This window comes from Carlito syrichta, unplaced genomic scaffold (assembly GCF_000164805.1).
Source record: "Carlito syrichta isolate Samal-C Ts95f unplaced genomic scaffold, Tarsius_syrichta-2.0.1 Scaffold308652, whole genome shotgun sequence".
NCBI lineage: Eukaryota > Metazoa > Chordata > Mammalia > Primates > Tarsiidae > Carlito > Carlito syrichta.
This window is the reverse complement of record NW_007252748.1, coordinates 873,637-901,063: the sequence shown is the minus strand read 5'-3', so window position 1 is coordinate 901,063 and position 27,427 is coordinate 873,637. Positions and strand designations below refer to the sequence as shown.

Genomic DNA, 27,427 nt, shown 5'->3' with positions numbered 1-27,427 from the left:
AGCAGTTTAAATGAAATTCAGGCCTTATAAACCATAAACATCTAGCCCAAATATACTTTTTATGCAAAGTTTTGAGGCTATCATATAGATATAGATACAAATTTTTTGAACTGGATAATTTAGCCTCATGCCAACCACTATGCAATGCAGTGATACAAATGAAAGTATGCATTTTATTCTTAAAGGAGCTCATGAAGCAGACATGTGCACATCTAATAGATTATTTCAGTGCTATATAGCACTGAAATAAAGCAATTTTGCATGAAGAATCACCAAATGTGAAGTCAATAAGCATTTTTCTTATGTTCAGAAGTCATCTCATGCCTGTCTTGTGTAACTTTTTGTTTTTTGAATGAATGTTTTTCTTTCTAGGCTTGTTTTTTTATTTAGCTGTCTAATAATATTTAAATGTTGCTAGTTTAAATATTGAAATAATTAAATGTTTTCTACTGGCTGACAAATATCTTTTAGCTTCTCTTCATAACTTTGTAGCAGAATTCTTGAAACTGTTCTTGTCATGTTCCGAGTCAAGCATAGATAATATTGTATAAATTAATTGACTCTTAATGTTGTATGGATTGCTTTCTCTAATGAAGTTAGGAAACATTCAAAATTTGATTTGTTCCTAGAGTAAGTGAAGATCTGAAGAGTGGTAGAAAATAGACCACATAGAAGAGGGAGTATTGTAGCAACTTCTTTTTAGCAACATTGTTAATATATTTTAAAGTATATTTAGCAACATTGCTGGAATGGTTATTTGCTTTGAAATAATCTACTAATTCAGTACAAATCAATGAAAAGTCTGTTGACTGTGGAAGGGATTTCTAGTTTTTTTTTTTTTTTTTTTGAGTTGGAGTCTCACTCTGTCAGCCAGACTGGAGTGCAGTGGCCGCTCCCGGCCACCGCAGCCTCGACCTGCTGGGCTCCGGCGATCCTTCCGCCTCAGCCTTCCGAGTAGCCGGAATTACAGGCGCGCGCTACCACGCCCGGCTGATTTTTTGATTTATTGTAGAGATGAGGTCTCGCTGCCCAGGCGGGTCTCGAACCCGCGGGCTCAGGCAATCCTCTCACTTCAGCCTCCCAAAGGCGCGGGATTACAGGCTGAGCCACCGAGCCCGGCTGGGATTTCTAGTTTTAAGACGAGAACTAATTCTCCATTGTTCCCACATATGTTTTCATATTGCTTTTCTGTGCATTTATTTTTAGTATTCTATAAGTTTTAAAACACTATACCAATCAAAGAAATTATTATTATTATTCCAATTTGGTAACTTATTGTAGAAATTGGATGTAAGCCATGGTTCCTGCCATCACTTATTCGACCGTTTGCATTTAGGATTCTTTTTATATGAAGTTACAGTGTATTGAAATATTTCAAATTTCAAAATATTTCAAAATCAGTATAATATTTATATAATTAATATAATAATCTTCATAATTATAATTTGCTTAGGCAGTTTTCATTCTGGGCTGAATTTTCTTTATATGCAAGCTGTTTTGTTTACTTGTTCTAACAAGTACTGAGATAGAGTGTTAACATTTCTAACTGAAATTGTGGATTTGTCTCTTTCTTAGTTCTGTTAGTTTTTGCTTTATTAATTTTTGAGTTCATTTATTAAAGATGAATACATATTTAGAATTGTCATGTCTCCCTGATGAATTACCCCTTTTATCTGAATTACTCTCTTTATCAATTGTATTTCTCTTTGCCTTAAGGTCTGCTTTATTATTCATATACCAACTTTCATATCCTTGCTGTTTGCATGGTATATCTTTCTCCATCCATTTATTTTCAGCTCATCTGATCTCCTAACTCCTCAACTATATATGTTGGTTAGGTCTTTCTTTTTCATTAATTTTTATAATTTTTGTTTATTAATTGGAGTATTTAGTCCATTTATATTTCCATATATTGTATTTTGGTCTTAGATACAGGATCTTGGTCTGTGGCCTAGACTGGAGTACAGTGTCATGATCATAGATCACTTCAGTCTCGAACTCCTGGGCACAAACCATTCTCCTGTCTCAGACTCCTGAGTAGTTAGGATTACAAGGCCATATCACCACACTCAGCAATTTTATTTTTATTTTTGATAGAAACAGGGTCTTGCTGTGTTGCCCAGGTTGGTCTTGAACTTCTGGCCTTAAGCAATCCCAGTAGACCTCCCAAAGCAATGGAATTACAGGAATGAGCCCCCATGTTTGGCCTATTTACACATATTTTAGATTGTCTAAAATGGTGTTGGAGGCTCCTTAAGCCTCTGTTCATTTTCGTTTATTCATTTTTGTCTTTTTTCTTCAGACTGATTTGTGTCAAGTTCACTGACTTTCTTTTCACTTCCACTCACTATTAAGCCCCTTCTGGTGAATTTTTCATTTCAGTTATTGTATTTTTTAGTTATAGAATTTTTAATTGGTTGTTTTTTATAGTTTTCATTTTTCTGTTGATACTTAAGTTCACTTATTAAAATGACTGTATTTTCTTTTATTTCTTTAGCATACTTTTAGTTCTTTGAGCATATTTTAAAGAGTTGTTTTAAAGTATTTGTCAGCTAACTCTAACATCTTTTGAGGTCATTTTCTGTTGGCTGCTTTTTTTTTGATAATGAGTCACATTTTCTTTTTTGCCTGCCCAGTGATTTTAAAATTATATATTTTACCTTGTATATGTGTGGTAGAGACTCTGGATTTTTTTTTTTTTTCTTTGAATGGTGTTGATTTTTATTCTAATAGGTTGTCCAGTTACTTGCTGGTTATCCTTAACTTTAGTTTTACACTTTGTAAATATAGATGTGTGGAAAGATCAGGGCATTTCCCAAGTTCTTTTTAAGTTGGCGGGACTCGACCTTCAAACTGTGTTCCCCCTTTGATCTTTTAGGATTTGGTGTTAGGCCTTGTTAGGTAGTGCTAGAGTAGTCTTACTTTAGAGCGTGTTCTTTCTTATAAGATGTGTTGACTGGATGCCCAAGAAATAAGCAAGATTTCTCCACTTTTGCTTGGATGGAAATTCTGTGGCTTTTCACTGCTGCTTAACATCTAGTGTTTCTGCTCTACTATCAAACCCATAGCAGTTGCTCTATAGTAAACCTAGGATACTTTCCCTGTGTGTAGCCCAGCCTTTAGCCAAGTACTCACATGTGACATCTAGAGACCTCCCTCTGAACAGCTTTTTACCTTCTAGTTTCTTGCCCAGAATAACTTAGCTGCCTCATTTGTCTTAAACTCTGATCTCTGTCTCCTCACCTCAGCAGGACCATATAATTACTTGCTGTACTCTGGCTGGGATATTGACTTTAATCAGAGTTTCTGGGCAATTATGGGGTTGGCTTGGTGAGTTTCTCTTCTAGTCTTGTGCTTGTTTTACAAAACCTCAAAACAGTTTCTTCCTTTGTTTTGCCATTTTGATGGTTGTTTACAATGGGAGAGATGGCTGGTATCAGTTATTCCATTATAGCCAGAAGTGCATGATTCTGAGTGATAAATATTTGTATTTATAGTGTCATCCCTGGACTTACCTGTATTTTCCATTAGTGATTTGTTCAAGTCTACTCAATTTTTTTACCTGGTTTTTGTTGGAGAGGAAAAACTTTCTCTATTAACATTAAAGAGGTACAGCATTTTATGATTTTCTAAAATTTTATAGTATTTATATATAGTAGCTGATGATTGTGATTGGTTCTTTCCTGTCTCCTCTGGAGAATACATGAGCATATCTTTGGTTTACTTTATTTCCATCAATATAAGTATTGATTTTACATAGTATTTGATAAAAGATGACTAGAAATATGCCTGCTGAATGTTTCTTAAAACTGGAAATTCATAGTCTGGCCAGTTATCAAGTAAAAGAAACTTTTGCAGATATTAATTCAGTCATCAAATATTTAGTGAGTGCTTGTTTTATGGTCGGTGATGGCATTATATTTGGCACTGGGGATATCATGGAGAGCAAACTAGGCATGAATAATTCCCACCCTTGTTGAGTTTACATTTTGACATGCAAGATGGGCAGTAAATACACAGAAACAGCATACAAATTAAAAATTTTGGCATCTACTAGGAAGAAAACAAAGGGGGTTTTGAGGTAGAGAACATTGAGTTCCTGCTTTGGATAGGGTGGTCAGGGAGAGCCTCTTTAATGGTTCTGTGCTTACACCGAGTGGAGAAACTAGTGGTATCTTTGGGGGAGAGGTAGAGTCATGGACTGTGATGGATTTTCTAATACCATCCCAGTCCCGGAAAGATCCTGAGGGAAGTTTTGGTATATTGGAGGAATGGAAAGAAGGTAAGCCTGAGCCCACAGGTTTGAGACCCGCCTGGGCAGTGAGACCTCATCTCTACAATAAATCAAAAAATCAGCCAGGTGTGGTAGTGCATGCCTGTAGTTCCGGCTACTTGGAAGGCTGAGGCGGAAGGATCACCGGAGCCCAGCAGGTTGAGGCTGCGGTGGCCGGAAGCGGCCACTGCACTCCAATCTGGGCGACAGGGTGAGACTCCAGTGCAAAAAAAAAAAAAAGAAGGTAAGTGTGTCTGAAGTATGAACAAGGGGAAGAAAATGCCAAGATTTAACTTATGAAGGTGGGCACAGGCTAGGTTATTTAAGACCCTGTAGACTATGGTCAGGAGTTTGATTTCCTCTTATCTTCTTTACTTCAACTCTGAGCAGGATAATCATATAATTTGCTATACAAAGACTGGCATACGTATAAGTGAAAAAGAGCACAAAGTAGATGAAATACTGTTTGGGGAAATCATCCTAGTTATGGGCAACATATGTAGAACTAGCGAAGATTCTGGATACAGACTCCCTTTTTTTTTTTTGAGTTGGAGTCTCACTGTCACCCAGACTGGAGTGCAGTGGCCACTCCCGGCCACTGCAGCCTCGACCTGCTGGGCTCCGGGGATCCTTCCGCCTCAACCTTCCAAGTAGCTGGAACTACAGGCGCGCTCTACCACGTCCAGCTAATTTTTTTTTTTTGATTTATTGTAGAGATGAGGTCTTGCCTGCCCAGGCGGGTCTCGAACCCACGGGCTCAGGCAATCCACTCACCTCAGCCTCCCAAAGGCATGGGATTATAGGCTGAGCCACCGAGCCAGGCTCAGACTCCCTTTAAATCTTGATTCTACTTCCTGTCTGTATCGTCCTCTGGCAAATTAACTTCTCTGTCCTCAAATTTCCCATTTGTAACACAGGGGATCAATACTTCATTGAGACTATTATGAAGATTAAGTAAGATAATACTTGTATCAAAACATCAGTGCCTGGCATATACTGAATACCCACTCAATAAATCCATTCTTTCAGCATATATTTATTAAAAAGCTATTATGCGCCAGGCATTACATTAGGTACTGGAGATTAAGCAGTGAATAAAACATAGAAATCTTTGCCTTCTGACGGAGTGAGACTCCAACTAAAAAAAAAAACCAAAAAAAACTATGCCTTCATTGTGTTTAAATTCTAGTGCTGATAGGTGACAATAATTAAGTTAAAAAATAGAATGTCAGATGGTAATTAGTGCAGTGAAGCAAAAGCATGGAACATAGAATGGGTGATAGGATCTGTTGGCAGCTGAAGGGGACAGTGAGTTAGAAGTTTAAGTAGTTGGTCAGAGTAGGCCTTAAGGAGAAGGCAATATTTGAACAGGGATTTTAAGGAAGTGAGAATTGAGCCCGGCTAGAGGAGGTGATTTCAGGCAGAGGGAACAGCACATACAGATGATAAGGGAAGCCTTTGGGGCATTTTAAGTAGAGTGACAAAAAAATGACTTGTCTTAAAAGGATCTCTAGACTGGGTAGATGAGAGTGACAGCTGGGGAATTATTTGAAGCTATTGCTGGCAATTAAAATAAAAGGTGTTGAACCAGAGTCGTATCAATGGAAGGTAGTTAGAAATGGTTAGATTCTGAAACTACTTGAAGGTGTAATTGATATAATTTGCTGATAAATTTGATAGGCCACTTGAGAAAACAAGAGGTTCCAAAGGTTTTTTAAATTTTTATTTTATTATAGGACTATGGAGTACAAGTGAGGATTAACTGCATAAGTAGGCTGCATGTAGGTGAAGTTTGGGCTTCCAACTCACCTTCACTCACCCCAATAGTGGACCAGGTACCCTTTGTGTTTTCATGTGCCCCACCCCCCATCTCTCTCTCCCTCCCTCCCTTAGCAGTGCCTAGCACCTGCTGCTCCCTCCCTTGCGCTCATGTGACTGTTGTTCAGGGCCCACTTATGAGTGAGAACATACAGTATTTAGTTGTTTGTTGCTTTGGTAGATCACTTAATATGATGATCTCCAACTCCATCCAATTTGCTGTGAAGTCCATGATTTAGTTCTTCTTTGTGACTGCATAATAGTCCATCATACATATGCACCACATTTTCTTTATTCAGTTCACTTTCGATGGGCAGTAGGATTGGTTCCATGTTTTTGCTGTTGTGAATAGTGTGGCAATAAATATGACTGTTCAGATGTCTTTTTGGTAGAACGATTTGTGTTCCTTTGGGTATATTTCCAGGAGAGGGAGGAATTACTGGATCATATGGAAGGTCAATTTTTAGTTCTTTTAGGAATTGCCACACCACTTTCCATAGAGGTTGAACTAGCTTGCACTCCCACCAACAGTGTAGAAGTGTTCCCTTTTTACCACACCTGCACCAGTATCTATTGTTTTTTTACTTACTAATGATAACCATCCTTAGTGGAATTAGATGGTATCTCGTTGTAGTTTTGATTTACATTTATCTAATGATTGGTGAAGCTGAGCATTTTTTCATGTGTCTGTTGACTGTTCGTATGTCTTCTTTTGCGAAGTGTCTGTTCATGTCCTTTACCTACTTTTTAATGTTTTTTTTTTTTCTTTTACTTTGAGTTTGTAGGCCTTTGTCAGATGCATAATTTGCAAATATTTTCTCCCTTTTTTTCTCTTGATGTAAAGTTCTTTCACTTCTCTAGTTAGGTGGATGCCTAGGTATTTCTTGTGTGTGTGTGTGTGTCTGTCTCTGTTGTGAATGGGATTGTGCTTTTAATTTGGCTCTCTGCCTGCTTGTTGCTGGTGTGTAGAAATGCAACTGTCTTTTGCATGTTGATCTTGTACCCTGAAACATTACCAAAATCATTTATCAGTATGAGAAGACTTTTAACCACACCCCCACCCCCCCGAACAACTCTAAGGATGAAGCTAAAGCTGCCGTTTACTGAAATGGGGAAGACTATAGGAGGAATAAAATCAGGGCTGAATATTAGGAGTTGTAGACATCTTATTAGATACCCAAGTAGAAATGTTACCAGTTGTTATTTATTATTTAATTGCCCAATAAATGTTAACTGTTATAATCATTCATTAAATATTTATTGGTTTTCTGGTAGACAATTTTCTATGTTCTGGGAATTAAGTGGGTGGTCAAAAATAGACACTCTTCTTAAGCTTATGGGATTTTCAATCTAATGGGGAAGATAGGAATTGATCAAGTAACCATATTGGTGGTAGTTAGATTTTTCCTTAAAAAAAAAAACAAAAAACCCAAAAAACCTTTTAAATAGGGTATCTAAAGAGAAAAAAGGATGACTTCACAACAAATATCCCTTGATATCTAAATGTATTAGATTCTGTGGTCACTTAGTGAGGGATGTGTGTACATTTATGTTTTAAAACTACTTAAATAAAATGTTTTTCTCCAGTAGACTTAACTTGTAAGTGTTTTATTTAACAATACCTTATTCTTAATTAACATGAGGGAATGACACTTCACGAATTTAGCTTTATTTAGTTGAAATGAGAGAGTTGTATACTGACTTTAGTGTTTAAAGTGATTGTATATGTCATGAAATATTTAGGTAATTGGAAATTTTCTCTTGTTTCTTTAATTTAAAATGTTTTGCTTTTGCTTTTTACTAGTTAGCTAAAGATCACTTTGTTTTCCAACTGAAGTCTTTGATAATAGCATTATAGTATTGATCTGTTCACCTTTCTCTCATAAAATGAAAGACTGATAATTTTTGTGTTTTAAAAAATCAACAGGTTCGTCATAAGGCATCACAGAAGGTTTATGCTATGAAGCTTCTTAGTAAGTTTGAGATGATAAAAAGATCAGATTCTGCTTTTTTCTGGGAAGAAAGAGATATTATGGCCTTTGCCAACAGTCCCTGGGTGGTTCAGGTAAGCATATTTACTTTATAAGTTCATTTTCTTTTTTTAATAAGTGCTTATTCATAAAAGTTGATTTTGTGTGCTGAAAGTCCTATACTTCATACACATAGTAACAATGCAGTTATTTTTAATAAAATCTTAGTGTTCCTAAACAATTTGTTCGTATAGTGATTACTTAAGTTGGTGTATGGGAGCAAGTATTATTTGTAACTTTTCCTGCTTTAATTCTCTTATAAAGAATTGGCTTGATCATCAGTGTGCCATTATTCACTACCCACCCCTTCTTGTGATTTACACAGTAGGAACATAGTAAATTCAAATCATTTGGAAGGATATGTATACATTAATATTAGTTAGAAAGTTATGTTGCATTAATCAGCCTATCTTGAAAAGAAAAAAATGCTTTCTACAATAAATATTATGAAAATTTTCCAACAGTATTTATTAGTGCTCCTAATTCTGTCTTGTACTTGATTGTGGGTTAAGGAATTTATGGTTCCGTTTTCCTTCTTTTCTGTTATGTCTCTCACCAACTTTACTTTTCTAACAATTTTTTACAACTAATATTTAAATCTGCAAACACTTTTGAAAACGTGTTATGAGTAAGATTTGGAATATACCAATGCTTGTTCAGAATGCTTAAGTGACCTGGGAGTTGCCACTTTGCTTGTGAAAAGCAATTTGTAGGCAAAAAATTTTGCCATATTGATGATCATGTTGTTTAAAAGCTCATTACTGTTGCTTTTTTATGAAGTTGAACCACAGTCCTTTTCCCCCTTTTTATTGTTTTATTGTGAGCAGTGAATAGAAATTTTGATATGTGTAGCTAAAATTAAATTTTTTGTGGCAAATTATGTATTATGATAATTTACTTAAGAATGATGGTAATAAAATATTTGTTCCACTTTTAGCTTTAAATTGCTTTCATAATAGCACATTAACTGTCATTTCTAGTTAATCACTTCATAAATTAATTTATTTTTATCTTTAATTCTAAGTGAAACTTTATAAAGTGTTGAGTAAGACAGAGAGGAGCTGTTGATTGTTAAGACAATTAAGAATGGTTCTGAGAAAGCAAACCTACAGTGAAACATAGTACAATTGAAAAAGTAACTCAGATTATAATCATGACCTTCATGTTTATCTTTCTTGGTAAAGGACATTCCATGTACCATTTTATTTATTTGTATGAAATGTTTAACTTTTTGGGAAAACTTGTAAAAGTAACTGACTTATTTATTTTATTTTATTCAGTAATTTTTAATGTGTTCACAGTGTTATGTGACCATCACTACTGCTTCATTTTAGTAATTTTTATCACCTCTAAGGGAAACCCTGAGCCAACTAGCATTTAATCCCCAATTCTCCCTTCCCATAGCCCCTGTCAACTCGTAATCTACTTTTTGTCTCTATGGATTTGCATATTCTGAACATTTTAAATTAGATCATACAATATGTATGTAGGTCTTTTATAACATGTTTCACCTAGCCTAATGTTTTGAACATGTATTTATGTTACAGCATGTATTAGCACTTCATTTCTTATTACAGTTGAATAATATCATCTATATTTCATAGACATATAATTTTAGTGTGATTTTGAATTTAATGCATAAATATTGGCATTTAGAAACTTTTATTCTTTTGCTAGTAGATAGGACTTTTTTTTTTTTTGAGTTGGAGTCTCACTCTGTCGCCCAGACTGGAGTGCAGTGGCCGCTCCCGGCCACCGCAGCCTTGACCTACTGGACTCCGGCGATCCTTCTGCCTCAGCCTTCCGAGTTGCAGGAATTACAGGCGTGCACTACCACGCCCAGCTGATTTTTTGTAGAGATGAGGTCTCGCTGCCCAGGCGGGTCTCGAACCCGCGGGCTCAGGCAATCCATTCACCTCAGCCTCCCAAAGGCGTGGGATTACAGGCTGAGCCACCAAGCCCAGCTAGATAGGACTTTTTTAAAAAGCCATCTATATGTCCAGTTTGCTATGTTTTTCTAGTGTTCTTACTTTCTTGCTTTCCTTTGTAGTTTCATCACCCAAATGTATATCTTTAAACACCTTAGTTTAGTTTTGGCATTTAAAAAATGTAAGGAATATTTTCAAAAATCTTTCAGTCTACAGTTTATCTCCTCTTTTATTTTCTCTTGTTCCCAGGTTGAAGAAACCTGAATTTTGCTGACTTCTACTTGTGATATAGCTTAATATGTTTCTCATTTATATTTTTTTTAATTGGCAGTTATATATACAGGCTTGATCTGATTTAGTTTTGATTTTGGATGGGGATGGTGCAGGACTACTTAACAGGCAATGTTTTATTCTTCTATCAGGAGCCTAATGTCTGGTTATCTGTTATGTTATCAGTTAATTATTTGTGCTCAGTGTATCAATACTTTTATTAAGTGTTGTAAAATTGTGGTATACCAATCATTTGTCCTTGAGCATAGTGAATGGAACACTTGTATAAAGAAAAATATTTTCCTGTTTTCTTATTAGTTACCCAGTGGTACAGTTCACATTGGAAAGATAGGATAAATGCTTTATTCTTTGCAGCTTTCAGAATAAGAGATTAGTTTTCTTTTATCCTCTAAGGTTAACCAGTTTTATGGAGAGTATCAGATTGAATTCATGGGCTTAAAACCTATTTGATATATTTCAGTCCTTTGAACATTTTCTTGATGAACATTTTATTGATGCTCAAATTGTGACACCTTTGACCAGTGAGATCATATCCAGATTGGCTTCTGAGACCTTTTAACATAGCCATAGTAATCTTTGATAGCTTGCCTGCTATCTGATATAACAAAGTGTTCCAGATACGTCTTGTACATTTGCTTCCCATGATGTGAAATTAACTGTGCCTGGAGATCTGTCTTTTATACATGCGTGAATTTTTCTTTAGAAAATATTCTTAACGTTGGAATTGCTAGGTCAGATGATATACACACTAGATGTTTTGATTGATGGTGCCAAATTGCATTGTAAAAAAAGTTGTTTACAAGTTTACATTATCTTTGCACAATGATGTTTACCACATTTTTAGCCAAAACTAGATACTGTAATTATTTAAAATTTTTATTTGTTGCATGCTTGAAAAGTAAGCTGGTGTTGTGTTAAGTTGTATTTTCTCAATTGATTACAAGGTTCAACATATTTCATATGCTTAGTAGTAATTTACATTCCTTATACATTGCTTATTTCATTTTCTAATATATTGTTTTACTTGTAATTTTATTGATTTGTAAAATACTAATAGATCCTGGCTATTAATACTTTGTTATACATGTTAGAAATATATTCTGTTAAGCAGGAATGGAGCTTTTGCTTCTTGTTTTTAACTTTTAATAGCATAGTAAGCTTTATGTTATTTTTCATCTAAGTGATTATACTACAGTGTAAAGTTTTCTATATAAGCATTGTTTTACCTTGTAATTTGAGGTTGTACTAAGAAACATCACATATGTAGCAAAAGCTAATTTCTAAAGTTATTCAGCACTTGATAATAGTGGTTGAAAGCTGTTCTTTTTTGGACAAATTTCAGTTTCAGTTCTGAGCTCAGATAATTGCAATAAAGTTTTACCACTGCTAAGCTATTAGTAAAGTCAGGATATCAGCTTCTATTTCTGACAAAAATGCACAAAACTGATAATGATGGTTAAGTCCACAGGAGCATATGACACATTGACACCACTCTGTTTTTTTTGTTTTTTTTTTTCTTGAGCTGGGGTCTTACTCTGCCACTCAGCCTAGAGTGGAGTACAGTGTCACTGTCACAGCTCACCATAGCTTCGACCTCCTGGGCTCAGCTCAGTTGACCCTTCCGACTTTGCCTCCTCAGTAGCTGGGACTACAAGTGAGTGCCACCACATTTGGCTAATTTTTAAATTTTTGTAGAGACGAGGTCTCGCTGTGTTGCCTAGTTTGGTCTGGAACTCCCAGTCTCAAGCAGTCCTCTTGCCTTGGCTTCCCGAAATGCTGGGATTATAGTCATGTTGCAACAGTGCCCAGCCAACACTACTCACTTATTAGCATCAGAGATTAAAAAGTATTTTCCATAGGATATCTGTTGATGAGTATTACAATGAATTACTGTAGACTTTAAACATTTTACATTTTCTTTTTTTAAATGTAAGCAGGAATGTATTTATTGATGCATAATAGATGCACATAGTATTGGGTTACATGTGACAATTTCATACCATATAATTTGTAAAAATCAAATTGGTGTACTTGGAATATCCACTGTCTTTAATATTTGTCTTTATCCTAAAACTATTCTATGAATGTGGGGATTTAAATACCAAATTGTACCACTCATACTGAGCCCTCAGGGAAAATAGTTGAGAGCTGGCTAGTTCATTTCACACCCTTTCACATGTGCCTTCCTGGCTTATGATTTTAAAGTTAGACTTAAGCAGCCAAAACATGTTGGAGCCTTCCTTTTCTGTATGAGTAACTATGAATGTAGGGTCTCTAGATCCTCACCTACATCTCAGTTTTTCCTCACAGTCATCAGCTCTGAGGAAAACGATACTTGATTATGGTTCCTTCCAATCTGACTTGTGAGGGAAAGGTGACATGTTTGTGAAAGCTGAGTTTTTTGTGAATCTTTGTTTTACAAGTGAGAAGGAACATCCATTTTCAAGATGGAGTGACTGCTGAGTGGCACAGGTGGGGCTCTACCTGTGCACCCTGGCTCTGTCTTCTCTGGCATGTGCCCCTCTTTTAGGCCACTGCTGCTGTACAGCCTCCATGGTTTCAGAAGAGGGGTGGCTAGCACAGAGGGCAGGGAGGAGTAAGGGCACTGTTCTTATATGACTTCTCTGTGATTCCCTGTCTCCTAAAACAGGCTGGGCGCATCCTGGGGGACAAGGCTAAGACTTTCAGTAGGGCAGACTACTTCAGGTCACACTATAGAACCCTTGTTTTATAAACGGCCCTCAATGGGGTGCATACAGGGACATAGGGAGGATGAAGTGATGTTGTGGTGACAGTGCATGAATCCTTCTTAGGCTGAGATTCATCTGTCCCCTACCCCGGATACCTCAGGGAACCCCTGAAGCATGGTCCAAACAGTGGTGCTCAAGTCTACAGATGGGATTGAGCTGAGAGATGTCACTTGCTGTCCCCTAGTGGTCAGTCAGAGTCTTAACTGCCAGGACTGTGACATGCTAACCAGTGGGGTGATTACCTAGTTTTTTCATTTTCTTTATTTCAGTAGCTTTAGGAGGTACAAATGGTCTCTGGTTACATAATTACATTGTAGAGTGGCAATTAAGACTGGACTTTAAGTGTACCCACTGCTCCCACTTGTACATACTGTATCTGATAGGTGATTTTTTTTGTCCCTCCACCCTTCCCTCATCCCTATTCATTCTCCAATGCCATTATACAATACTCTATACCTTTGCAGATCCTTAGTTTAGCTCCTACTTACAAGGGAAAACATGCAGTGTTTGGTTTTCTTTTCCGGAGTTAGTTTGCTTCAGTTCCAAACATCCAAACAAGTTGCTGCAAAAGACATTATTTCATTCTTTTTGACTGTTGAATAGTATTCCATAGTGTATATCTACCACATTTTCATTATCCACTGATCAGTTGATGGACATTTAAGTTGATTTTAGGCCTTTGCAATTGTGGATTGTGCTGCAATGAACATGTGAGTGTAGGTGTCTTTTTTCTATAATGACCTCTGTTTTTTTGGGTCAATACCTAGTAGTAGGATTGCTGGAACAAATTGTTGATCTACTTTTAGTTCTTTGAGAGCCATACCAATTTCCATAGAGGTTGTACTAATTGACACTCCTACCAACAGTGAATAAGCCTTTTCTCTTTTAACCACACCGTGCCAGCATCTATTGTTTTTATATTTTTAATAATGGCCATTCTGACTGGTGTAAGGTGGTACCTCATTGTGATTTTAATTTACATTTCCCTGATGATAAGTGATGCTGAACATTTTTTCATATGTGTGCTGGTCATTTGTATATCTTCTTTTGAGAGATGTCTTTTCATATAATTTGCCCACTTTTTAATGGGATCATTTCCTTTTTTTCTTGCTGATTTGTTTGAGTTCTTTGTAGATTCTGCTTATTAGTCCCTTGTCAGATGTATAGTTTGCAAATATCTTCTCTTACTACATAGATGGCCTATTTGCTCTGTTGATTATTTCTTTTGCTGTGCAGAAGCTTTTTAGTTTAACTAAGTCTCATTTATTTACCTTTGATTTTGTTGCATTTGCTTTGGGGGTTTTAGCCATAAATATTTTGCCTAGGCCAATGTCCAGAAGGCATTTCTCAGAGGGATTCATAGAGAACTGTTACAATTTCAGGTCTGACTTTTAAGTCTTTAATCTATCTTGAGTTAATTTTTGTATATGGTGAGAAATAGAGTTCAAGTTTCATTTTCTGCATGTAGCTATCTAATTTTCCCAGCACCATTTGCTGAATAGGGTGGTCTTTCCCCAACATATATTTTTGTCTGCTTTGTCAAAGGTCAGTTTGTGGTAGGTGTTTAGGTTTATTTCTGAATATACTCTGTTCTGTGCTATTGGTCCATGTATCTGCTCTTGTACCAGCACCATGCTGTTTTGGTTACTATAACCTTGTAGTATAATTCAAATCAGGTAATGTGATGCCTCCTGCTTTGTTCTTTTTGCTTAGAATTGCTTTGGCTATTTGGTTCCATATGGATTTTGGGATTGTTTTTTCTAATTCTGTGAAAAACAACATTGGTAGTTTGATAGAGTTTGGGTTGATCTGTAGGTTACTTTGGGTAATGTAGTCATTTTAACAATGTTGATTCTTCCAATTCTTGAGCATTGGACATTTCTTCATTTGTTTGTGTCCTCTAGAATTTCTTTCATCAGTGTTTTGTAGTTTTCTTGTAGAGATCTTTCACCTCCTTGGTTAAATATATTCCTAGGTATTTTAGCTTCTTGGCTGCTATTATAAATGAAATTTAATTCTTCATTTGGTTTCAACTTGGTTGCTGTTTGTGTATAGCAGTTCTACTAATATGTGTGTGTTGATTTTGTATTTTAAAACTTTACCAAATTCATTTATCAAGACCAGAAGTCTTTTGGAGGAGTCTTTAGGGTTCTCTAGGTATAAGATTATATAATCAACATACAGAGATAGTTTGATTTCTGTTTTTCCAATTTGTTACCCTTTATTTCTTTCTCTTGCCTAATTACTCTGGCTAGTAACTCCAGTACAGCAAGTCCCCTACATATGAACCTTCAAGTTGTGAACTTTCAAAGATGCGAATGTGTGTTTGTATGTCAGGTCATGTAAGCTAGTTTACATGTCTGACGTACATTGTCACATGTGTGCATCCTCTGTAAGTGGTTGTACTTTTGTGTACTTTACTGTGTGGTACTGTATAGAGTACAGTAGTACAGTATCTTTATTTCAAGCCCAGGATGTCCGGAAGCAAGTGTAAAAGCAGCAGTTATGTATCTGGTATTGAATAGCCAATTGTGTCAGTTGGTTATCTAGGCTAACTTTGTTGGACTTACAAACAAATTAAAAATATACTTTTGGAAAGGAACTTGCTTGTATGTAGGGGACTTACTGTACTGTGTTGATTAGGAGTGGTCAGTGTGGATACTCTTGCCTTGTTCCAGTTCTGAGGGAGAATACATTCAACTTTTCTTCATTCAGGATGACACTGGCTGTGGGTTTGTTGTATAAGACTTTTATTTTAGTAATGTTTCCTCTGTGCCTATTTTACTGAGGTTTTTATCAGGAAGGGATGCAGGATTTTGTTAAATGCATTATCTACATCTATTGAAATTATCATGTGATTTTTGCTTTTAATTCTGTTTATGTAGTGGATCATGTTTATTGATTTAGGTATGTTGAACCATCCTTGCATCCCTGGGATAAAATCCACTTGACCATGGTCGATTTTTGTTTGCTTTTTAAGGTGTTCGTGAATTTGGTTTGCTAATATTTTGTTGAGGATTTTTACATTTGTGTTAATCAGGGATATTGATCTGCAGTTTGTTGTTGTGTCTTTTTTTGGCTTTGGTGTCAGGGTAACGCTGGCTTTGTAGAATAAGTTAGGAGGAATTCTTTACTATTCATTCTTATGGAATAGCATCAGTAAAATTGGTACCAATTCTTCTTTGAAAGTCTAGTAGAATTTGGCTGTGAGTCTGTGGGATCTTACGCTTTTTAAAAATTGTGGTTGGGAGACTTTTAATTACTTTTAATCTTGCTACTTGTTATTGGTTTATTTAGGGTTTCTATTTTTTTTTCTGATTCAAGGTTGAGGCATTGTATGTTTCCATGAATCTATCCATTTCCTCTAGATTGTCTAGTATGTTTGCATAGAGGTATACATAATAATCTTGGATGATCTTTTGTGTTTCCATCATATCAGTTGCAATGTCTTCATTTTTATTTCTTATTGAGCTCTCCATTTCTTAATCTAGTCAGTGGTCTCTCAATTTTGTTTATCTTTTCAAAGAACTAACTTTTAAAATTCTTTGTATTGTCTCAATTGCATTTAGTTCTACTCTGATCTTCAGTATTTCTTTTTTTCTGCTAGTTTTGGGTTTGGTTTGTTTGTGTTTTTCTAGTTCTTGGGGGTGTGACATTAGGCTGTCCATATATGATCTTTCAGTGTTAGTAATGAATTTAAGTGTTATACATTTTCCTCTGAGCACAGCTTTGACTGTGTCCTAGAAGTTTTGATAACTTGTGTCTTTGTTGTCATTCATTTTGAGGAATCTTATAACTTTCATATTGATTTTATAGTCGACTGAAGGATCATTCAGGAGCAGATTGTTTAACTCTGATGTTTTTGTTTGGTTTAGTGAGTTCCTGGAATTCATTTCTAGTTTTATTTGGGGTTATGAGAAAGTACTTGATATTATTTTGATTTTTTGAATTTATTGATATTTGATGTGTGGTCTATCATATGGTCTGTCTTAGAGAATATCATATGGTCTGTCTTAGAGAATATTCATATGCTGATATATATATATCAGCACATGAATATATATATATATCAGCAGAATATATTTTCTGTTGTTTTGGGGTGGAATGTTCTGTAGACATCTGTTAATTCCATTTCCTCTAGGGTCCAGTTTAACTCTAATGTTTGTTTGTTGACTTTCTGCCTTGACATTCTGTCTGTTGGTGTCTGTCAGTGAACTGTTGAAGTCTCCCGCTATTACTGTATTGTTGCTTTTTTGTTTTTTTTAGGTCTAGTAGGATTTGTTTTATAAAATTGAGATCTCTGATGTTAGGTGTATATATATTTGAAATTATGTCTTCTTGTTGGACTGATCCCTTTATCATTATATAATAACCATCTTTGTTTTTTTTCATTGTTAACTTAAAGTCTATTTTACCTGTGGCTACTCCCACTTGTTTTTGGTTTCCATTTGCATGGAATATTTTTTCCCACCCTTTTACCTTTAGTCTGTAAGAGTCTTTGTGTGTTAAGTGGGTCTCTTGAAGGCAGCAGATATTTGGATTGTGTTTTTTTTTTTTTAATTTATTCTGCCCTTCTGTATCTTTTTAGCAGGGCATTGAGACCATTTACATTCAGGGTTAATAATGACATGTAAGGTACTATTTATTCATCATGCTTGCTGTTATCTCTCTCTCTCTCTCTCTCTCTCTCTCTCTCTCTCTCTCTCTCTCTCTCTCTCCCTCCCCTCTCTCTCTCCTCTGTAGGTGTTCTATTAGCCCTGTGAACGTTATAATTTCCACTGTTTTTCTATTGGCATATTTCAACCTTTTGTTTCAGTATCTTGAACTCCTTTGCGTATTTCTTTAGAGCTGGTCTAGTGGTGACAAATTTCCCTCAGTGTTTGCTTGTCTGAGAAAGACTTCATTTTTCCTTGATTTATGAAACTTGCTTTTGTGGGATACAGAGTCCTTGACTGAATGTTATTCTGTTTGAGGAGACTGGAGAGAAGGCCCTAATCCCTTCTGGTTTGTATGGTTTCTTCTGAGAAGTCTGCTGTTAGTCTGGAGGATTACTTTTGCAAATTATTTGATGCTTTTGTGTCACTGCTCTTAGATTTATTTCCTTCACATTAACTTTGCATAACTAGATGATTATATGCTTTGGGGATGATCTTTACTTTTTGCAAAGAATCTTCCCTAAATGGGTCTTTCATTTCCAGAATTTCAACCTGGTCCTTTTTAAAGGTGTTTATGTCTTTGGAGAAGTTTTCAATTATGTTCTGAAAAGACTTTTTGATTTTTTTTTATGTTGGTGTTCTGCTTTTTCCTGAATCTTATTGAACCATTTTAAAATTAACCTTTTGAATTCTATCTCTGGAAGTGAAAAATTTGATTTTGGTTAAGCTCCATTGTTGAAGAGTTAGTGTCATCTTTGGGGGGTGTTGAAGAATTCTGTTTTCTTGTTGTCAGAATTGCTTTTTCTGATTTCTTCTCATTTGGATAGGTTATTTCTTTTTTGAGGTTGGTATGGTACTGATGTAGGCACTGTTGAGTTCCCCTGATTTTACACACACACACACACACACACACACACACACACACACACACACACACACACACATCGCCTTGGGAGGGTGAGTGTCTCATTTTCCAGCTGTGGTGGTTCTGTGGTGGGTATTTGCACAGGCTCAAGGCATCCTGAGTGGCCGGGCTAGTTTGGATAGTGGTTTTAGCTGGGCTTTGGGATCAGACCTTCTCCAGAGTGAAGGTATATCAGACATGGTAGGCTGTGCTGTTGACCTCTGGCTAAAAGGTGGTGTTTATGGAATTGAGCCAGCTGCAGTGGTGCCTTTGGGCTTTCTGTTTCTCATGTGTTGCTCAAGAAAGTGTCCAGCCAACCTAGGCATAGGTGGGGCCATGGAAATCAACCAAGTTCTCTGTTTTGAGTCTTTGAGGGGAGTGTGGGGGAAAAGGACTCATTCTCCCCAATTGTGTGTACTCTTGGTTATCCCAGTGGGGATTGGGAGTCCTGGCCATTAGTGTGATACTTTTTTGCTGAGGCTGCACAATAGTTTATATTGGGAGTAAAAGGTTGCTAAGGCAATGAGTTCCAACCAGCTTCTCTGCCTTTGCCTCACGCAGTATGCTTTCTGAATGTCAAAGTGCAGCCTGCCTCAGGTACTGTCACAGCAGCCCGTAACTGTCTGCCTTTGTGTAGTTTGTTCTTGTGGCCTATTCTCTTCCAGCCCGGCTAGAGAGCAGCTGCCAGCAAGGGTTGAGTTTCTGGGATATGACTGGAGCTGTTTAAAGCTTTTTTTTTTTTTTCCTGCACTATTCCACATGGGTTTCGGCAGAGCACGGCTACAGGTAAAATGGTTTTCCATGAGAGACTAGAGTCCCACAAGGCTCAGGGGGCCTTCCAAGTCCATGGCAGGAGCACCATACTCCTGAATTTCCCTCACCTTCCTCACTGTATCTGGTGGCTGCTTGTGGCTTGTGCCACGATCCAGGCAAAGGTCTGTCTAGTTCCAACCCAGGTTGATTGATGAGTCATGGGGCATACTGCTGGCCTCTTTCCTCTCTGTGTGCTGAGGAAACTCTATCTTGGCTTGCTCTGTAGGAGAAACACGCACTAGTTGCCTTTTGTCAGCTATCTTAATTCCTGATTCCATCTTCACAAGCTTTGTATATTTATCCAACTAAGTCTTTTTCTGTTTCATGTATATTTTAATCATCATCTGTTGTTATACATCTTACCAGATCCTACTTCAGATTTTACTGAATTAGTGTTTTCTCAACTTTTTTAAACATATACTTTCCATGTAGACTGTTGATGGAAGCTAATTCTTTACTCCAAACTCTCATTGACTCTATCAATAAACAGTAATTACTGTACAGTATTAGTAACATCTGTTGAGTCATCAAGAACCAAGAAAATCCACTCAGAATTACTTGCCTTATTTTTACATTGACTATTGATACTGTTCTGTGTCCTCAATTCTTTGAGCCAATGTTGTTGCTGAAAGACTAATAGTCTAAAACAAGTTGATTTTCTGTAGACACATTTCCTTGGCTGCTGCAATCAGACAGTTTAATGAATTTACCATTGGTAAATGGCTTCCCTTTGCTTGCCTAACAAATGAGTCACCTGGGAACTTTTTGGTTTAGTCTAACACAGGTTTCACAAATTTTAATATTGTCTCATAGTTAATTTTAATCTTTTAATTTTAAAGTAACAAAGCATTACAAAAACTTTTTGTCTTAGTTCGTTGTGTGCTATTATAACCTAATGTCACAGACTGGATTATTTATAAAGAAAAATTTATTTATTTATTTGAAAGCTAGGAAGTGCAATATCAAGGTGCCAACGTCTGGCATCTACACTTTATATAAGTGAAATCATTGAGTATATCTTTTTTGTGTCTAGCTTTTTTTGTTGTTGTTAAATGTTATGTTTATGTGATTTATCCTTGTTGCTACAGTGTATTAGTTTTATTGCTGTTTTTTTTTAGACTTTGTCTCTACAACAAAATTTTTAAAAAATTATTTATACATGGTGGTACACAGCTGTAGTCCCAGCTACTCAGGGCACTAAGGCTCAAGGATCACCTGAGCCCAGGAGATGCTGTGTTGAGCCATTATCATGCTACTGTACTCCAGCCTGGGTAACAGAGTGAGATCTCAACTAAAAAAAAATTGGGGGGAGGCTCATTTTAGAGTATGTGGAGTGGTGTCTCACAGTGATTTAACATTACCTTTCGCTAATGAAATTGGATACCTTTATTATATTTGAATATCTACTTGTGAAATGTCTGCCTAAATTTCTAGCTTATTTCCCCCATTAAGATGCCTGTTAATTTTTTAAATGATTTGTAGGAATTGTTTACATTTATTTTGGATCTAAGCCTTGTACTGGGCTTAAATGCCTTCTTCCAGACTGTGACTTTCCTTTTTTTTTTCTTTTAAAGAACCTTTTTTCTGAAGCATTTGAGAGTAAGAATAAGTTGCTGACCTTATGTCCCATTCCCCTCTGTCTTAGCCAGCTCTATACTGTAACAAATTACCATAATCTGGGTGACTTAAACCACAAGCATCCATTTCTTACAGTTTTGGAGGCTGGACATCCGAGATCAGGATTTCAATATGATCGGATTCTTGGTGAAGGCTCTCTTCCTGGTTTATGGACAGTCATCTTCTCATTGTATCCTCACATGGCAGAGTGCAGAGATTGGAAGCAAGCTCTTGACTGTCTCTTTTTTTTAAGGGCATGAGTACTAATCATGAGGACTCCACCCTCATGACCTAATTGCATCTCAATGACCCCATCTCCAAAACCATTACTTGGAATTTGGGGTTTCAATATATGAATTATGGGGGACTGAACACAAACATTGCAACCCATGGTATACTCCTGATACATCAGTTTATATTTCCTACAAGCAAGGAAATCCTCCTTCATAGCCACAACAGCATTCTTCAAAATGAGTAAATTAACATTGATATGTTACTGATTAATACTTAGATTCCATTCAGGTTTTTACCATTTGCCCCTGTAATGTCTTTTATACCAAGAGGATCCAGTTCCAAATCATGTCACATTCATTTTCCTTCGGTTTTGAACATTTTCTCAGTCTTTTATTGACTTTTGGGCTCTGATACTGCTTACTAGGTTACAACTTTCCTGAATGTCTTTCACAACTCGCTTGGGGCTTGGTATTTCATGGCAGCCATCATCATGCGTGAATGCTTCTACCCCTTCTGCGCTCTGATACCCCCTGTGTGGCTTGCCTTCAGATTTCTTTTATAGTATGTTTTGATTAATAGAAATTCATAATCTTAACCCAGTGCAATTTGATCAAACTTTTGTGGTTTAGTATTCATTTAAGAAATTTTTGCCTACCTTGATGTCGTTTACATTTTCTTAACTTTTTTACTTTTGCTTTTTGCCTTTTAGGCTGACCTGTTGTAGTTCATTACAACTACTGTCACAAAATACTATTAACTGGGTAGCTTGTGAACCATAAGAATTAATTTCCAAAAGTTGTAGAGGCTGGGAAGTCCAAGATGATGGTACTGGCAGATTTGTTGTCTGGTGAGGGTCCACTTTCTCATAGATGGCATCTTGTCCTTATTTCCTCACATGGCAGAGGGGGTGAATGAACTCCTTTGGGTCTGTCTATAAGGGCCTTCATGACCTAATCATATCCTCAAAACCCCTCTTTCTGATGCCTTACGTTACCTTCATTAGATATTATCATACCATAGTTACAATTTCATATGAATTTTTTGGTGAACACTAAACATTCTGTCCATAGCACCTATAATCAACCCAGAACTGATTTTTTTTACAGGAGTGACTGATTTTGTGGAAGGCAGTTTTTCCATGGACAGGGGTGGGGACAAATGGTTTCAGGAGGATTCAGGCACATGATATTTATTGTGCACTTTATTATTATTACATTGTAATATATAATGAAATAATTATACAACTCACCATAATGCAGAATCAGTGAGGGCCTTGAACTTGTTTTCCTGCATCTGGACAGTCCCATCTTGGGGTGTTAGGAGATAGTAGCACCTGAAGTGTGTTGCTTATGTCCAGTCTACTCTGTGATCTTGTTTTGTTACTGTCACTACAGAAAACTTGCTTCACAAAGATAGGATGTTGGAAACGGAAGCAGGCTTTTCAGTGCTTTTGTAGCAATCTCAGGTTACTCTGCCTTGACTTTAATCCAGAATGTATGGAGATTTGAAGTTATCTCAAACATACTTTTAAGGCCACCATCATTTGCGAGGCAGTTAATCCTCTTCTAGCTTGGACAAAGTCTACTCACCTGGCCTATTCACAAATGGGTCACAGATCCATTCCTTCCCAATTTGGGGATCTTTTGTGGTTAGGAAGTAATGCTCAAACTCTTTGGGAAGCTGATATAGCTGATCATGCACCAACTGGGAGAAAGAAGGCCCTGGCTCAGTCTCTTTCAAAATCTCTGCTAATGTTTGAAACATATAAAAAATTCCAGTGTTCACTCATCACCCCCATAATTCCAGTTTGGCTTTGAATGTAGTCACTTTATCTGTCAACTTGAACACAGTTGTCATTCTCCCCTGAAGTGACAGATTGAGTTTGTTGAGCAGGTTGAATATGTCACAAATAAACAAGTTTTGTGACCCATTTTTGTGTCACTGAAATGTGCTGTCAGTGTTCCCTGTTTTTCTAAAAGAAATCTCTGGTGTGGTTCTCCTAACTCAAAAACTCTGGCCAGTGATTTGGAAAGTCATCTCACTTCTGTGTATGAGAGAAGACATGTGAGCTCTGTGTCGATCTCCTTATAGAGCTGTGTGAACAGATATGAGTTAAGGACATGTACTTTAATGTGGTTGATAATTTTAATCATATCCTGCAAAAACGTTGCTAAGTTCAGGTGATATTTTTCAGTTAGCCAACATTTCTCTATGGGTGCCACAGTGTGTAGACTCACACTCAGAAGCGACCTCTTTGACCCAAGCAGTGAAACCAGAAAGCTGTCCAGTCATGGTAGCCACTACGTCTGTGCATATACCAACACAAAATGATCAGTTCCATTTTCCTGATATGTAATTATTCAAAGTTCTGCAGCTGTGGTATTAGTTGACAACAGAAGTACACATTGACATATCCTTATGTACATCCTCCTTTTCACAAAAATAGACATTGTTGCCTTGTCAACATCAGTAGATTTGTCAGCCTCAATTGTGTACTATGACTCATTAATCCTCTCTCACAATTGTCCCTTAATATCCTCTGCTGTTCATTGGTTTATCTAGTTATGGTGCTAGCCAAAAGAAGAACACGTGCCACCTTTTGAACTGAACCGTCTGCTAAAAGTTCATGACAGATGTCTTTAACAAGGATCAACTTGTCACCAATGGTAAAGGGCTTCTTAGCTTTAGCAATGCAGTTAGCCACTACGAATGATGCTTTCAGTGCAGACACATTTGATGAAGCGATGGTCTTCAATAATTGCTTCTATTCTTAATGTTCATGTTGTTTTTTTTTTTCTTTTGGAAATCTCGAAAGACTTGTCTTTTAATGCAGAGTGCTTGGTCTCCATGTGGTGGGTGAAGCAGGTTTGAAGGTTTCATGACTTCTTTGGATAGCCAGTTGCTACATATTATACAAAGTAGGCTTGGAGAATGTGAATCACCTGTTGCAATGAAGCCATAATTTAAATAGGACTCTTGGTATTTTCTTGCAGCTTTCTTTTTGTTGGCTGTCTTGGAGTCTTCTGCGTCTCATCATAGGGTTTTTCCCTCTTTTCAAAGAAGCTCTCCAGTGACATTTGTTTTTTACTTATTTTGGCTAGGGTTAGCTTGTGGGCTTACCAAAACTGTGATTGAGACAAGTGCGCAGTGCAAGAGTTGCAGATGGCAGTGGTAAATAAAAGGCGGGTCATGCATCACTAAAATAAGTGTCAGATTCTGGCTTAAAGCCTACCAACAGATGCAACTGTACAATTGAAGTACATCGACTCACTTGTCACTCACAAGGTTTTGATATGAGTCTGCAAGCAATTGATTTATTATGGTCCTCTGATAGTCAAACCTCTCTGCTAATGTTAATATGTATTTGCAGCCACTCCCCAGCTCAGCTCCACTTCAGATCCTCAGGCATTAGATTCTCATAAGGAGTGCAACCTAGATCCCTTGCATGCACAGATCACAAAGGGTTTGCGCTCCTGTAAGAATCGAATGCTGTTGCTGATCTGACAGAAGGTGAAGGTCAAGTGGTAATGCTAGCAGTGAGTGGCTGTAAATACCGATGAAGCTCAGCTTGCTCGCCTGATGCTCACCTCTTGCTGTGCGGCCCCAGTTTCTAACAGACTAAGACCGACTCTGGGAGCCAGGGACCCCTGTTTTATAGGGTGTTGCTTATGGATTAAATTTTATTTGTTTCCATTTGGATATTCAGCTGTTCCAACATTACATATTTACAAGACTTTCTTTTTCTTACTGGTTTACATTGCTTTCTTGTGTTATGCATGTGTGCATGGGTCTTTTTTGGGATTTTCTGTTCTATTGAGTTGTTGGATCTATTCTTGCCCCCAGTAACATAGTGCTTTAATGAACTTTGTTTAACTTGCTTGGTATTTATTGACGGTTTTTAGAACTGTGGGTTTACAGATTTCATCAAATTTGGGAAGATTTTGACCATTATTTCTTCAAATATTTTTTCTGTCTGGGCTCCTCCTACCAATTTCCCAGCCCGTTTCTCAGACTTTGGTTACCTGTTTATAATTTGCTTGTTGTTGTCCCATGGGTAGCTGATACTCTCTTTCCCCTCGAGTCTTTTTTGTCCTTTGCATGCTTTATTTTGTGTGTGTGTGTGTGTGTGTGTTTGTGTGTGTTTGCCATGTCTTTAAGTTCATTGATCTTTTTCTCTAAGTCTAACTTCTGTCTCATCCTATTTGGCTTCTTTGATTCAGCAAAATTGTTTTGAGATTCATCTAGGATGTATGTCAATAGTTCATTCCTTTTTATTGCATATATCCTTGTATGGATTTTGTTTATCCTTTTATCTTTTGATGAGCATTTGGGTTACTTCTAGTTTTTCTTCCTTATAAATAAAGCTGCATTATTATTTATAAATCAACTTGTTTGATAAAAAGCTTGTTTTTAAGCCAGGTAGGGTGGATTTAGAGTTGGCTTTACTCTGAAAAAAATATACTGTATCTCTTTTGTGTTGTTCTAATGGCTGTTTACCATTTTAGATGAACATTTTGATTTTTAGTTAATTTTATTAACTTATTGAGATATAATAACTGCATATTATGCAATCTTATTGAGGCATATGACTTTTTATATTTTTATAATACAGCTTTATAATAAAACTTCATTGTGATATAGTTTGCATGCCTTAAAATTCACCTGTTTTCAATTCTGTAATTTTTAGGAAATGTACGGAGTTGTGTAATCATCACTACAGTCTGATTTTAGAACATTTTCATCATCCCAGAATGGTTACTCATTTCCATTTATCAGCACTTCCTATTACCCTTCCAGCCCCAGGCAGCCTCTTGTATGATTAACTTATGTTTAACTTTTTAAGAAATTGCCAACTGTTTTCCAAAGTGATCATATCATTTTGCATTGTTACTAACACTAGATATTTTCTGTCTTTTTTAGTATAGCCATTCTGATGAGTGTGAAGTGTTATCTCATTGTGGTTTTCAATTTCCCAAATGACTAGTATTAGTGAACATCTTTCATGTGCTTGTTGGCCATTCATATATCTACTTTGGTGAAACACTTATTCAGAACATTCACTCTTTTAAAAACTGATCTTTGTCTTCTTATTTAGTTGTAGGGTTTCTTTATATAGCCCTTTATTGTCTATATCATTTGTGACTATTTCCTCTCAACCTGTGGCTTATCTTTTAATTTTATTATGACATCTTTTGAAGTCAGAAATTTTTTTTAAATGAAATAACTTGTATCAGATTTTCATTTTGTAAATAGTATCTTAGATGTTGTATTTTAGGAATCTTTGCCTAATCCAAGGTCATGAAGATTTTCTCTTCTGTTTTTTCTAAGATTTTTGTAGTTTTAACTCTTAAGTTTGGCCTATGATCCATTTGGAGTTAATTTTTTACTATGGTGTAAAGTAAGGATCTACAAATATTCATCCTTTTGCTTGTAGATATCCAATTGTTCAAGCATTATTGAGAAAAAACAAAAAAAGATCCCGCCCCAATTGCTCTGGCACCTTTGTAAAAAATAAAAGTGTATTGATCAGAAATACAAGGGTTTATTTCTGAACTTTCAAATCTGTTGATCTGTATATCTGTCTTTATGACAATACAAATACTGTTTTTATTATTGTAGTTTTGTAGTGAGTTTCAAAACTGGGGAATAATAGAAGTCCTCCTACTTTGTTCTAGTTCCAGATTATTTTAGCTCTTCCTGGTCTTTTGCATTTCCATATTAATTTTAGGATCAGCTTGTTAACTTCTGGAAAATACCCACAAGAATTTAGATAGAGATTGCATTGAATATAGCTGGGGTGCCAAAAAATGTATATACATTTTAAGAGATGTTATCTCTGTATTACTTTTCAAAGCTGAATTGAACCACAGTAGCAATGTGTAATTGCAGAAGTCAAATATGACTTGTATTCATCTTTTGCTATCGATATGTATTGAGTATTACAGTTTTTTGTTTTTTTTTTGAGTTGGAGTCTCACTTTGTCGCCCAGACTGGAGTGCAGTGGCCGCTTCCGGCCACGGCAGCCTCACCTCCTGGGCTCCGGCGATCCTTCCACCCCAGCCTTCCAAATAGCGGAATTACAGGCATGCGCTACCACACCCGGCTGATTTTTTG

At 36.6% G+C, this 27,427-nt stretch overlaps 1 protein-coding gene across 1 annotated transcript in view; it reads left to right on the top strand.

Annotated features, from left to right (window-relative positions):
* ROCK2 (Rho associated coiled-coil containing protein kinase 2) overlaps positions 1 to 27,427 on the top strand; it is a 109,825-nt gene that overhangs the window by 26,715 nt on the left and 55,683 nt on the right. Inside the window, exon 3 of the mRNA XM_008065544.2 lies at positions 8,019 to 8,156. Within this exon, the coding sequence (XP_008063735.2) occupies positions 8,019 to 8,156 (138 nt within the window). The remainder of the gene's footprint in view (positions 1 to 8,018; positions 8,157 to 27,427) is intronic.